The sequence below is a fragment of the Callorhinchus milii genome, unplaced genomic scaffold (genome assembly GCF_018977255.1).
Source record: "Callorhinchus milii isolate IMCB2004 unplaced genomic scaffold, IMCB_Cmil_1.0 Scaffold5, whole genome shotgun sequence".
Lineage (NCBI taxonomy): Eukaryota > Metazoa > Chordata > Chondrichthyes > Chimaeriformes > Callorhinchidae > Callorhinchus > Callorhinchus milii.
Genome location: NW_024704746.1, coordinates 47,743,096 through 47,755,619, shown reverse-complemented (window position 1 = coordinate 47,755,619; position 12,524 = coordinate 47,743,096). Strand labels below are relative to the sequence as shown.

At 41.3% G+C, this 12,524-nt stretch overlaps 1 protein-coding gene across 1 annotated transcript in view; it reads left to right on the top strand.

Moving 5' to 3' along the window:
* mkrn1 (makorin, ring finger protein, 1) overlaps positions 1-9,648 on the top strand; it is a 41,899-nt gene extending 32,251 nt beyond the window's left edge. Inside the window, exons 5-8 of the mRNA XM_007898518.2 lie at positions 65-279; positions 4,933-5,043; positions 5,818-5,962; positions 7,472-9,648. Coding sequence (XP_007896709.2) covers positions 65-279; positions 4,933-5,043; positions 5,818-5,962; positions 7,472-7,681 — 681 coding nt within the window. The 3' untranslated portion in view covers positions 7,682-9,648. The remainder of the gene's footprint in view (positions 1-64; positions 280-4,932; positions 5,044-5,817; positions 5,963-7,471) is intronic.
* The last annotated feature ends 2,876 nt before the right edge of the window (positions 9,649-12,524 follow it).

The window sequence follows — 12,524 nt, the reverse complement described above, 5'->3', positions numbered from 1 at the left end:
TTAAATGGAATCATTAGAATAAATGACAATCTTGTAACTTGTGCTTTTGATTTTTAAATTCTAGGCTTGTATTGAAGCTCATGAAAAGGATATGGAGTTATCTTTTGCAATCCAACGAAGTAAGGATATTATATGTGGCATTTGTATGGAAATAATCTATGAGAAAGTAAACGCAAGTGAGCGACGTTTTGGAATTCTCTCCAACTGCTGTCACACCTACTGCCTCAATTGCATTCGAAAATGGAGGAGTGCTAAGCAGTTTGAGAACAAAATTGTCAAGTAAGTCCCCAAATCCGGTAATGAAAGTTGAGACATTTCTTATTCATGTTTTTATACAAAGCATAAAGCTAACCCATGTTTCTCTCCTTTGAAGGGGAAGGTTTAATTTGTAATGATGTAAAGCCATTGTCTTTGTGACCACAGAGATTACTTATCCTGCACTGATTGCAGGAAAACATTCAACCTTTAAAAAATGCTGAGTCAGAAATATTTGTTGAATCTTTGTCTCTTTTTGCTACCCTTTACTTGCCGTTGCCAGCGGATTCGGTCAGTGTTGTGTAGGTTTATGAAAAGCATCTGAGGCTTAATCCGATTCGCACTTGGCTGTGTTAGATATACTGCTTTCCATGACTTGTTTTGGAAGAAACAATGTTATCCAAAAATCAATGGCTCCACCTGAATGAAATATTTGGACTCTTTAGGGAAGCAGTGCAATAGATCCTTAAGAGTAAAAGAATTACAAATCTCGAAAGGTGAGTACTTTTCATTGAAAATGATTCTCTCCGTCACACGGGACAGTGACAGCAACAACAAGTTGAATTTATTTTGTGCCCTTCTCGAAGGGTACCCGTCTTAGAACGCAGTAAAGCGTTTTACAGGCATGGTAAGCAGTGTGACAGATGGCAGGTAGGAGTGACGTGAGTAAAGACGCAAACGGGCAAGAATTTAGCAAAGTGGTGGAAAATGTTCTTGTTATTGATGTGGATGGAGGGCCAGGAATCTTTAACAGGCTGGATAAAATGAAAGAGGGATTGAAACTGCAGAATTAACTTTCTAACACCTCTACAGGCTTGCCTACCTTGCCTCTGTGAAGGCCGTAGAGGCATTTGAAGATTAGAATGAGGATTTTGAAATCAATCTATAGGGGAGCAGGGAGCCAGTGATGGCGGAGGCAGGGAGAGAGTTGGGGGTTATCCTCATACATGTAGAAGTGGGACTCATGCCTGTGCATGATATCATCAAGGAGCAGCATGAGGACGAAGAAAACTAGAGCTCTTGACGAACACAGAACGTGACCATTTGTGGGCAAGCGGAGAAGGCATTTAAGGAGACAGTGAGAAAGAAAGGAGGTGCTGTACACATGGATCAGGGAGGAACCATGGTGAAGGATGGTATGGTCAACTGTGTTGAAGGCACTGCATTTCTCATGTTTTTTTCAAAACATGCTTGAGCTTGGTATTGCAATCTGTTGATTCACTGAGATATCAGGGAGAAATAACTAATTTGACTGCAATTCAACGTAATGGTGATTGATGCCTTATGTCGTGAGGATGCAGTTATCTATCCACTGTGAGAAAATATAACCATTTGGTTGTTGTATTTCATTGCATTTTTGACATAAATTATCAGGGAATGAATTTAAAATGTGCAGTTTTCTTGAACGGCAGTGTTTTGGTGCAAGAATTAAGTAACATCCAGATATTTTATGTAATTATGAAACATTATGGTGGAGTGGTGTATCTATCCAACAACAAAAATCCTGTAGTATGGATGGAAAATTGTTGCATTACATGAGTTAAAATATATATTTGGATTTCTAATAATCTTTATGTTTGTTATGTCTCTCACATCAGGAGGACATCTCAAAGTGCTTTACAGGATTTACTGTAAAGTGTAGTGACTGCGTATCTTAGTTTTATTGGAGTTAAAACATTTTGCCCATGTTTCATTTCTACCCATTATAAAGTTTTACCATCATATGTGATTCAGTTCTGAGTTTAGATACAATTCTGATGCTTTTGTGCATTGAATGAGATTTACCAATCCCAAAACATAATTTTTAGCAGTGAAACATTGTCCCAGACTGCTTAACAATGACGGAGCACGACACTAGGCAGGGGAGATGACCGTAGGAAAGGTCGAAGAGGAATGTCTTCAGGCACGATCTGAAGTCAGGGAAGGAAGGAAAAAAGTAGATGCGCTTTGCTGGTTCTTATTTTTTCTCTTATATTGCAGGGAATATTTAGGAGACAGGATTTCTACTCTGATCAGTGGAATTTAATTGTGCTTGTTTCACTTATTTTAGGTTCCTTCCCCTCCCCAGTATTGTGCACAGTTAAGACAGTTTTTATTGGATATGTTTGATGATTAGGTAGGTCCTGCAGAGCTTCATTTGTACCTATGTAGTTTGTTATCCATCTGATGAAGTAATTGAGAATCCAATGTTAAAGCTGCAGAAATTTCTAGTGTTTAAGAGGAGATATGCAGAGTTGTTTTGTAATCCGAAATATTATGAAGGAGATATCGATATCTGCAGTCACATTCTACAAATATTCCATGATTTAGAATTGCTTTATATCAGGTCGCTTCACCATCTGACCATCCCACTGCAATTGTCATTGAAGAGATACAATTTGTAAGGGAGGCATTCATTTTTTGAATACTTGTCTTCAGTGAAGATGGTTCTACTTTTAAGTCACTTTATGTATCGAGATAACTCTGTTCTATATATATATAACTGTTAGTAGTGTTTACATTTATTGAGACGCAAGGTTTGATCATGCATACAGTAAGCATTTGGAGAAAATTCACGTGATCAACCCAAGTGAAAAAACTTGTATTACAAATTAGTATGTTTTGAAAGAATACAATAAAACTTGTTTTAACATCTAGAGAGAGAAGTTCAGACCGTTCAGACCTCTGCAGCTCTTGTCCTGTCCTGCACTAGGCTCCCCAAGCCTATCACTCCATCCTTGCCCGGTTCCATTGGTTTCCTGTCCCCTGGAGGATAGAGTTCAAGATCTTCTTCCTTGCTTTCAAATTCCTCCATATTCTTGTCCCACTTTAGCTCTGTGACTGTCTAAAACCCTGCCCTCTGCTCAGCAGGCAATGGCATGCTTTCCGCTGTGACAAAATGTAACCATTTGAGTTCCAGAGACTGCCTCACTTTGGAGCTCCATCCCAGAGTCCTTTTGCCTCGCCCCTTCCCTCGTCTCCTTCAAGGTCCATCTCAAGACCTTGATCGTGCCTTTGGTCATCTTCTACTCCCCTTGGCCCTCAGTCCTCCCATAGCTCGGGTGCAAACCCTCGACTGTCCAGTGCCTTGGAATGACCTGCCAAAGTGAAAGGCAAAATATAAATTTGTTGTTGTTCACTTCAACATGGAAACCGCTCATAGCATTTATTGCTGCTACTGTAGTGGATTTTACTGCTGTCTGAGTCCATATAATGATGCATCTTGAATTATGGATTTCACCTGTGAATCATATTCATTGTGAATTAAGTTTAAACCAGAGGTGGGCCTTATCCGGCCTGCCAAATTATTCCTTCCGGCTCTTCATTGTGTCTAGCAATAGAAAAAATTATAGCTCGTTCAGTCCCAGAAGGGATCAGTTTTAAATGCGACCCTTACATTTCTTACTTTTTGTCACAGCATCGATTTTTAATTGCTAGATTTTGAGCTATTATTAAGCATTTGCATCTATATTAATTGTGTGACCCGCGAAGCTTACCAAAACTTGTGAAGTGGCCCGCCAGCCAAAATAATTGTCCACCCCTGGTTTAAACTGTGTGAAAGTGCAACACGAATGAAGTCGGTGTTTCACGTAACAACAGTGCACAGATCCACCTGATAAAATCCACAAGGTCACAAAATGGCAGTGCCTGACAGAACATTTAGTGCTCCTTGTTCCTGGTAGTATTTCTAACGTTTAAAACAAAATCTTGTTTACTGTTGTCTGGAATCCTGCGCTGTTTATAGAACACTCAGTGCAGTGCATTCGTTATGAGGTACAAAATGTTCTGAAGATCTTATTGGAATGTGGATCGAGCACAACTTGATTTTGTCACAAACTGCAAACTTAAAAGCGAGCTAACAGTGTATGGTTTGAAAAGGGCAACTTGTGAATTTCTCATTGAATTTTTTTTTGCACCAATAAAAATCGATAGCTTGTAAAAGTAATGAGCCACTTTACTTTAAAATGGACAGTTCTACCAGATCATGTAAAACACGTTCAGTGGTTACATCCCGTTGAGATTTGGGCATTATAGAAAGTGAATTCAATGGGTTTATCATGAGTAAAACATTTGTTGAAGTAGCAAAGCAACATAAATTTACATCAAAGATGTACATTCAGATGATTTAATAAGAAAAGCCATTATTCATCCGAGTTTACTCATTGTTAACCTCCACCTATGCCTTATCATTCCTTTCCAAAAAATGTAGGCAGATTGCCAATGATGATGGAGGTTGACTCAGCATGTGTTAAACATTGCAGAGAAGAACTTTTAACATTTTCATTCCATCACACATATTGTCAGAATTCGACATCTATGACAGACTATTGGGTAATGGTCCTTTGAATTTGTAGATGGTATTTAAGTCATTTATGTTGTATAATGCTTTGAACAGAGAAAAGATGGTATGAAATGCTAAATCTACAGTTAATATACCTTTGGCATGGCTCAGCTTTATTTGAATGTACTGTATTTCAAACTTTTGGAACATATGTAAACTGAAAAGTCTTGAAATGGAGCAGAATCTTTTCATATACCATAATACATTGGTAATTGTTTTGTTAGATGTTTTTGATTTTCAAGTCTCAGGTCAGCTGTCTGTATGTGAAATTAACTAATTTCCAACATGTTTTTATAACTATGAGATGTCTTGTCAATGCTTCTAATTTTAGCTGCGTGTTCAATTAAATTTTGCAGATCCTGTCCCGAGTGTCGAATTACATCAAATTTTGTCATTCCAAGTGAATACTGGATAGAAGACAAGGAAGAAAAACACAAACTCATCCAGAAATACAAAGAGGCGATGAGGTGAGGCCTCCTAAAATGCACACAGTTTATGTTGATTGCAAGGGTTTCCTGAGAACTAGCAAATGTCATGTCAAACAATGGAGCACTGAGGCAGGAAGGAAGAGGGACATTTTCCTGTTGCTGTTATGTGGGTGCAAAAATCTGTTTTACAAATTTATTTGCCAACGCATTTTTAAAATTTTCTGGTTTGGGGCCATTGGTTTTCTGGAGCACTTTTCTTTTGACTAGGTTTGGGTGAGTCTGGATGAACAGGTTGAATATCTTTTCTCTGTGTTAACTGTGCAGGGTTTAAACAAAATAAATTAAAGTTGTTTCAGTCCAGTTCTTTGTGGTTGCAAATCAGCAGTACCAAAACTATGTAATCCTTTGGATTGGGCTCTGGCAAAGATGGTCAGGAAGTGGAGAGATTGCATTTTCGAATCACGAAGTTGATGAGGCATGCTGATAGTGTAGTTGTTGATGTATGCAGTTAGTACTTTTAGCCAGTGCTGTACTTGACAGAGTGGCCTGATTTTCTGATATTGTTTACCTTCTCTTTCCCCCATCTTTAAAACTTGCTATATCAATTCCCAAATTTCTCAATCAAATACAACGCAATAATTGCAATAAAAATGATCAGGAGTTCCAATTACAATTACAATTCGACTTGAAGTTGATACAGTATTATTGGAGTGGTTAAGAACAGGAACAAATAATTTCTGAAGCATTATTGCAAGACACTTGAGACTTTTTTGTATTTTTAGTCAGTTATTCAATTCATCTCTTGCTCTGCAGTATTAAAGCATGCAGATACTTTGATCAGGGACGTGGCACTTGTCCCTTTGGGGGTAATTGCTTCTACAAACATGCGTACCCCGACGGTCGTTTGGAAGAGCCACAACCACAGAGGAGGTCAATTGGATCAACAGGCAGATATCGGGTAAGCATATCACAATATCATAAACAATAAAGGCGTTCTGAATAAGGATACCATCTCCTTTTCATCCACAAACCATGATATGTTACTTCAGTGTCCCCGAAGCACTTTCTTTTGTTTTCCTCAAACGTGACGACAACAACAGCAAAGTTACATTTGTATATTTGTATATTTCATGTCGGGAGGATATCCCAAGACACTGGGCAATCAGTGTTTTGGACCCAAAATGGGGGTCGGGATCGGGGAGGGTGGAGGACAGGGGGGAAGGAGGGTGATCAAAGGCATGGTCGAAGAGAAGGGTCTTGAGACGGATCTTGAAGAAGACAAGGGAGGGGGGTCGAGGCGGAGGGACTGCGGGATGGAGTTCCAGAGGGTGGCGGCAGAGTGGCTGAAGACCCACCAATGGGGGGGAACGGGAGGGGGGTGGGGGGAAGGGGGGGCGAGGTGGGGGACGAGAAGCAGGCCAGAGCCCGCTGAGCGGAGGGAGCGGGCAGGTTGGTAGGCGTTTAGGAGGTCGCAGAGGTAGGTGGGAGCAGGGCCATGAAGGGCTTTGAAGGTGAGGACCAGGATCTTGAACTGTGTCCTCTGTGTGATGGGAAGCCAGTGGAATCGGGCGAGGATGGGGATCATAAGGTAACAGAGCCTGGTGTGGGTGAGGACAGGGGCTGCAGAGTCCTGAATGATCTGCAGCCGATGGAGGGAGGAGTTGGGGAGGCTGACAAGCAGGGTGTTTTCATAGCCAAGCCTGGACGTTAATGAATGCACGTATGGGGATCTTGGTGACCTGCAGTGTGAGATAGTGGCAGAGCCAGGTGATGTTGGGAGAGGGGGTGGAGGCAGAGCGGGTCATGGCATGGATTCGGGGTGGAAAGGATAGTTGAGGGTCAAACAAGATGCCAAGGTTCTGGAATAGCTTAGTAAGGTGGAGTGTGCATCCTTGGATGTTGGTGCTGTCAGCGCCTGAGCTGTGGAGGCACTGACGGGAGCCAATCAGGAGGGCCTCGGTCTTGTTGATAAGTAATTTTTTTCCATTGGTCTTCCTTTTAAATATAGACATTACCAAATGTATAATGTGTCACCTTACTGACTCAAAAACTACCTGTAAATTTCTCTAGAATTAATAATCGGGTATTTTGTTGAAAGGATAATGCTGTGCTCTTTGGTCCTATGTCAGAAGCTGGATATCAGTGCAGCAATTTGCTAGCAACATAATCCTATAGTTGAGAAACGTTTTAATTGTATTACTCACTTCAAATTCCTGTCCAGTATCAAAATAAACTTGAGTGCTTTCTAGATTCTGTGCTTTCGAATGTTGGTATTGATTGCACTGCTGAAATATTTGTCAGGACTTGGGGAAAATGAAATCAAATTTCATTTTTATAATGTGGTTTGTTTCAAAGAATCAACATTCTCGTTACTGGCAATAGTTCAGAAATCGAATCAGTCCCACTGAAATGCTGTTAATTGAAGGTATTTTTAATTCTATTTAAAATTACATCCATTTCGCTGTAGAACCAACGGAGGACACGTCTTTGGGATTTCATTGAAGAAAGAGAAAATGCACATTCTTATGAAGACGATGAAATGGTCACCTTTGAGCTTGGAGAAGTGTTGCTCATGCTTTTGGCTGATGGGCCTGATGATGACTTTTCAGATTCCGATGATGAGTGGGACTTGTTCCATGATGAAATGGATGTTGATTATTATGAGTTCGATCTATAGCACGATGGGATTTGGACTGTCTTATTCTGTTTTTTTTTAGACAGTAGCTTTACCTGTGTTGTGGCAGTGCCATGTGTCTTGGACAGGCCAGGCATTCTGGGTGTGGTTTCACTCTGGATGTTAGCAGAGTTCTTGTCTGTAGTGCATCGAAAAAGAAATAGCTATTCCTTACGAAATAAAAGGCTTTTACTTGTCTATTGGTGGTGCACTAGAGGATTAAAGCAGTTTGCAGTACCTAACTGTTTCGGTTCACAACTCGTGTAACAGATAAGTCAGGCACAGAACCTAATATGTAATGGTTATGGGTGATATGACCACTTCCATAAACATGAGTCTAAAGCCAACAAAGGACCACAAGCACCTTCGTAATTCATCCCAAATCATCTGTTGTTCCTCTTAACTTTTCAGATTCCAATGATGAGTGGGACTTGTTCCATGATGAAATGGATGTTGATTATTTTAAAAAGGACGTTGTTTTTTTAAAGAGGGTGTCTCGCTATCAGTACCCGTTTTAAACATCATAACTGTAAAATAGCTAATTCTACTTTGGATTTTTCCAGCCTTTCTATTTTTTTAATTTTATATCATGTCTGTTGTGCTCAGTGGAACCTGGCTATGAGGAGCTACTGAGTCCATGTTGTGAGGAACTGAATTAGCTGTAGAAGGTTGCGATGACCAGATCGGTTTATTTCAGGACTTGTCTTTGCTCCTACACATTGGTTCAGCTCAGAAACTCCTCCCTGTCAATTCTCAACCATACGTTTTCAGCACACAGTTTATACAAAGCTATTTTTTTTTAAAATAAAGAACAAATACACTGGGATGTGAAAGTTTTTCAGAATTCTCCAACTGGTTTTCAAAAGGAATCCTGATTGTAAGACTCCCTCTTTAAGTGTGTGCCCCCCATTCAAGGGGGTTCTCGTTCCTGCCTAGATACATTTTCTATAATGTATTTGGCCCAGTGAAGCAAATGGATAGATGGCAATTCTAAAAGCAAAATAAACTTGCAGGTCACCATCAGAGTTCCTAAGAAATATAAAATTATAAGTTCCATACAATACCGTTGTATTTTTATTTAAAAAAACTATCCTTCCTGACACAAACTTTTGGATGTTAGTTTACTTATTTAAATACTTCATCTAGATAAAAATAATGAAAAAAATTGTGGCGTTACAAAGGCACTGTTTACACCTTTTACCAATGAGTGCAGTCTCATTTTATACCCTGTGATCAACGAATTTGGCCACAAAAGCTGCTGCTGGTTTCACTCTTGTGATTTAATGTGGATTTCTCTTATCATTAACATTGGGACTACTATGTTCTTTAATATCAACATGATCAGATGATTTAAAAGGTTAGGAGAGAGGCTTTCTGTACAGTACCAATTTTGGGTATATGTGAAATGTTGCAGTCCACATATTTCAACCAATTTAACTCCCACAGCTCTCACTTTGACAACTAACTAATTTATAATGGATTGGTTGAATATTTTGTGAGTTAAGATGCGTGAGGTCTTGTCAAATGTACCGACTGTTTATACTGCTTTGTGTTAACACCGATATTTAAATATCCACACCCTCGGTCTTTGGTATTGCAGTATCTTTGCAGTGTAAACTCAGTAGCATACTTGTTCTTGCCCTCCTTTGCTGGACTGTGGGATTCAGTCCAGTTATCTTTTTTGAAATGGAAGCATGGGATTTTGAGTAATTGCGGCATGACCGATATATGTAATGATGCAAATTTGCCCTCTTTCTCTTTTGTGGAACTGCACGTGTGAGGCCCACATTTGTGGAGAGGTTCTCTGTTGTGAGCCTAATCATTCTGCTAATGCAAATAGGGCAGTGGGGAATGTGGATTGCCAAAGCCGTTTGAGACCATACTTATGGAAATGTAAATGGGAGCCTATGTGCTCTAAGCTGTCATGTTACAATTGTACACTTTTCTAAATAAAATACTTTTGCCCTAAACCGTGTTATGTTTGACCTTAAACTCTGTGCCTCGTTTCCATACGAATTGTGTAAAGTGTTCATCCACTTTAAAGTTAACTGCCTCGACCCCCTCCCCACCCAGCTGCTGGTCACTCAACTCCCCCTCCTCTCCCCCGTTGGCCGACACTGTCAACCAATCTCTCTCCTCAGGCTCAGTTCCACTCCCCCTGAAAACCAGTTATCACACCCATCCTTAAAAAACCCATCCTCCATCCCTCTAATCTCTCACACTACCATCCCATTTCCAACCTACCCTTCCTTGCCAAAGTCCAAGAACGCATTATTGCAGGTCAACTTTGGTCACACCTCTCCCTCCAGTCTGGTTTTCGCCCTGCCCCAGCACAGAGACAGCGCTTGTCAAAGTCACAAATGACCCTGCGTGGAGGGCACTATATAAGTGCAAGTTGTTGTTGAAGTTGTTGACCAGGGCTCCCTCCCTCTGACTCCTCGTTCTCCTGGATCTCTCTGCTGCGTTCGAGTTGACCACACCATTCTCCTCCACCACCTCTCCTCCTTCATCCATCTCAGTGAGACCACACTCAGATGGTTCGAGTCCTGCTTAACCAATTGCCTCCATTTTGTTCAGCAAATGGTTTCTTCTCCCACCCCCGCCCGGTCACCTGCGGGGTACCCCAGGGCTCCATCCTTGGCCCTCTTCTTTTCCTTATCTATATGCTCCCTCTGGGCAATGTCATCCGCAGACACGGGGTAAACTTCCACATGTATGTGGATGACACACAAATCTACTTTGCTTCCTCCAGTACCAACTCCAGGTCCACCGATGTTCTATCAGTTTGTCCGGCAGACATCAGGGCTTGGAGGAGTGTAAACTTCCTGCAGCTGAATGTGGACAAGACGGAAGCCATACTCTTGGCTTCAGTCAACGTCTTCACACCTGTGGATCTGAACTCAATCTCCCTGGGCTCTCCCTCACACTCACCGCACTAGTGCGCAATCTAGGCTTCCAGTTTGACCCCCAGCTGTCCTTCCTCCTCCACATCCAGATCTTGACCAGGACCGCCTTCCTCCACCTCCTCCACATTGCCCACCTCTAACCATACCTTACCCTAAATGCAACCGAAACCTTCGTGCATGCGTTTGTCACTGCCCGCCTGGATTACTCAAACGCACTCCTCGTTGGTCTCCCCAGCTTCACTATTCAAAATATCCAGCTCATTCAGATCTCTGCCGCCCGCATACTTACCCAGACCAAAATCTCATCAGTTCTGGCCAGGCTCCATCATCGAACAGATCGACTTCAAGATCCTTACACTCGTGATCAAATCCCTTCACTCTCTGGCACCTCCCTACCTCTCCGACCTCCTCATTCCCCAATCAACCACTCGGCGCCTCCGCTCAACTGGCACCAGCCTCCGGCTCATCCCTCGCACCTTCTACCCCACCATCGGAGGTCCCGCTTTCAGCCGCTATACCCCAAAACTCGAGAACACTCTACCTCAATCCCTCCAACTTGCCCCCTCCCCTTCTTCAAGTCTCGCCTGAAAATGTTCCTCTTCAACTGTGCTTACGACCACTTCCCCCCCCGGCTCGTAGTCAGGCTCCGCCACTGTTAAGCACTCTGAGACGCTACCCTGCATGGAGGGCGCTATATAAGTGAAGTTGTTTTTGTTCTTAACACTAATAATAGTATACATTTATTTTTATGATTTGAAAAATGGGCTGCACGACTCACTATGTATACATAAGGCCAACAAGCAGGTAACTATATCACTGTTCAAATGACAGATGTGCCAAATTTCTACTTTATTCAGGTACAAGTTTTGATATTGGTATCCCCCTCCCCCCCCACACACACACAGAAAAAAGCTGTCAACCCTCTTAGTTTGCTATTTGTCTTTTTGTGCTGCAATAATTTGTCCTGTTGTGCATTGCATTTAAATATTGTTTCATTCAACTTTCTTATGAAAAGCTGCCGTTGACTATTGCACAATTATTGTTTGCTATATGCTTTTTATGCTGAAGTTGTCATGGATGCAAGTAGTAGTCATGTGCGAACAGCAGAGCAACATATTAACAACACAGAAATGCCTTTCGGCCCATCCAATATCCCCCTTAAAGAGCATAAAATCTACCCAATAACTATCAATGGTCAAAATAATGTCTGGAATGTATTCTTGATTGTGGCCAACATTTTGATCTCATCTCATGGCACTTTTTAACACCTGCATAAGCTTTTTTGGGGGAAAAGAAGCACCGGGAGACACTTGGAATGCTTTTTGAAGTCTCCCTCCCACACTTAAAGGTATCCATGCAAAATAGGGCGATTAAAGGAGATACTTCCAATGTGATGAAGAATGCCTTGCTGCTCAGGGTTTACAGAAAAGTTGCAATTTTAAGGTATTCGATTTTGAAGTTGAAAAGAGTTAAACTTTCAATGTTTGTAAATAAATGCATGCTGCCTCTTGTTTACATTAGGTCTGAAAAGCTGCCATAGCTGATGCAGTAATGCTCTTCTCAATCTGGGTGACCCGTGCATATTCCATGTATCCACAGGTAAGAGTTGTGTTGCACTATATAATATAGTATAATAATAATAATCCTTGTATTTGATATAGCGCCTTATCACGTCTTCGAGACTTCTCAAAGTGCTTCACAAAATATACTGTAAAGTGAATTGACTGCACGTTTTGTGAGCGAAACACGGCAACCCATTGCTCACAGCAGTGTCTCACAAACACTCATGGATTGAGTGACCAATATATTTTTTTGAAGGAATTATTATCCATGGAAAAGTGATACGCCAATCTACAATACATGGAAATTAGTCAATACAACTGCAGGAGGTAGGGCTTTGATTAAGCAGAAACCAATTCGCATGATTGTAAGTGAAGTAA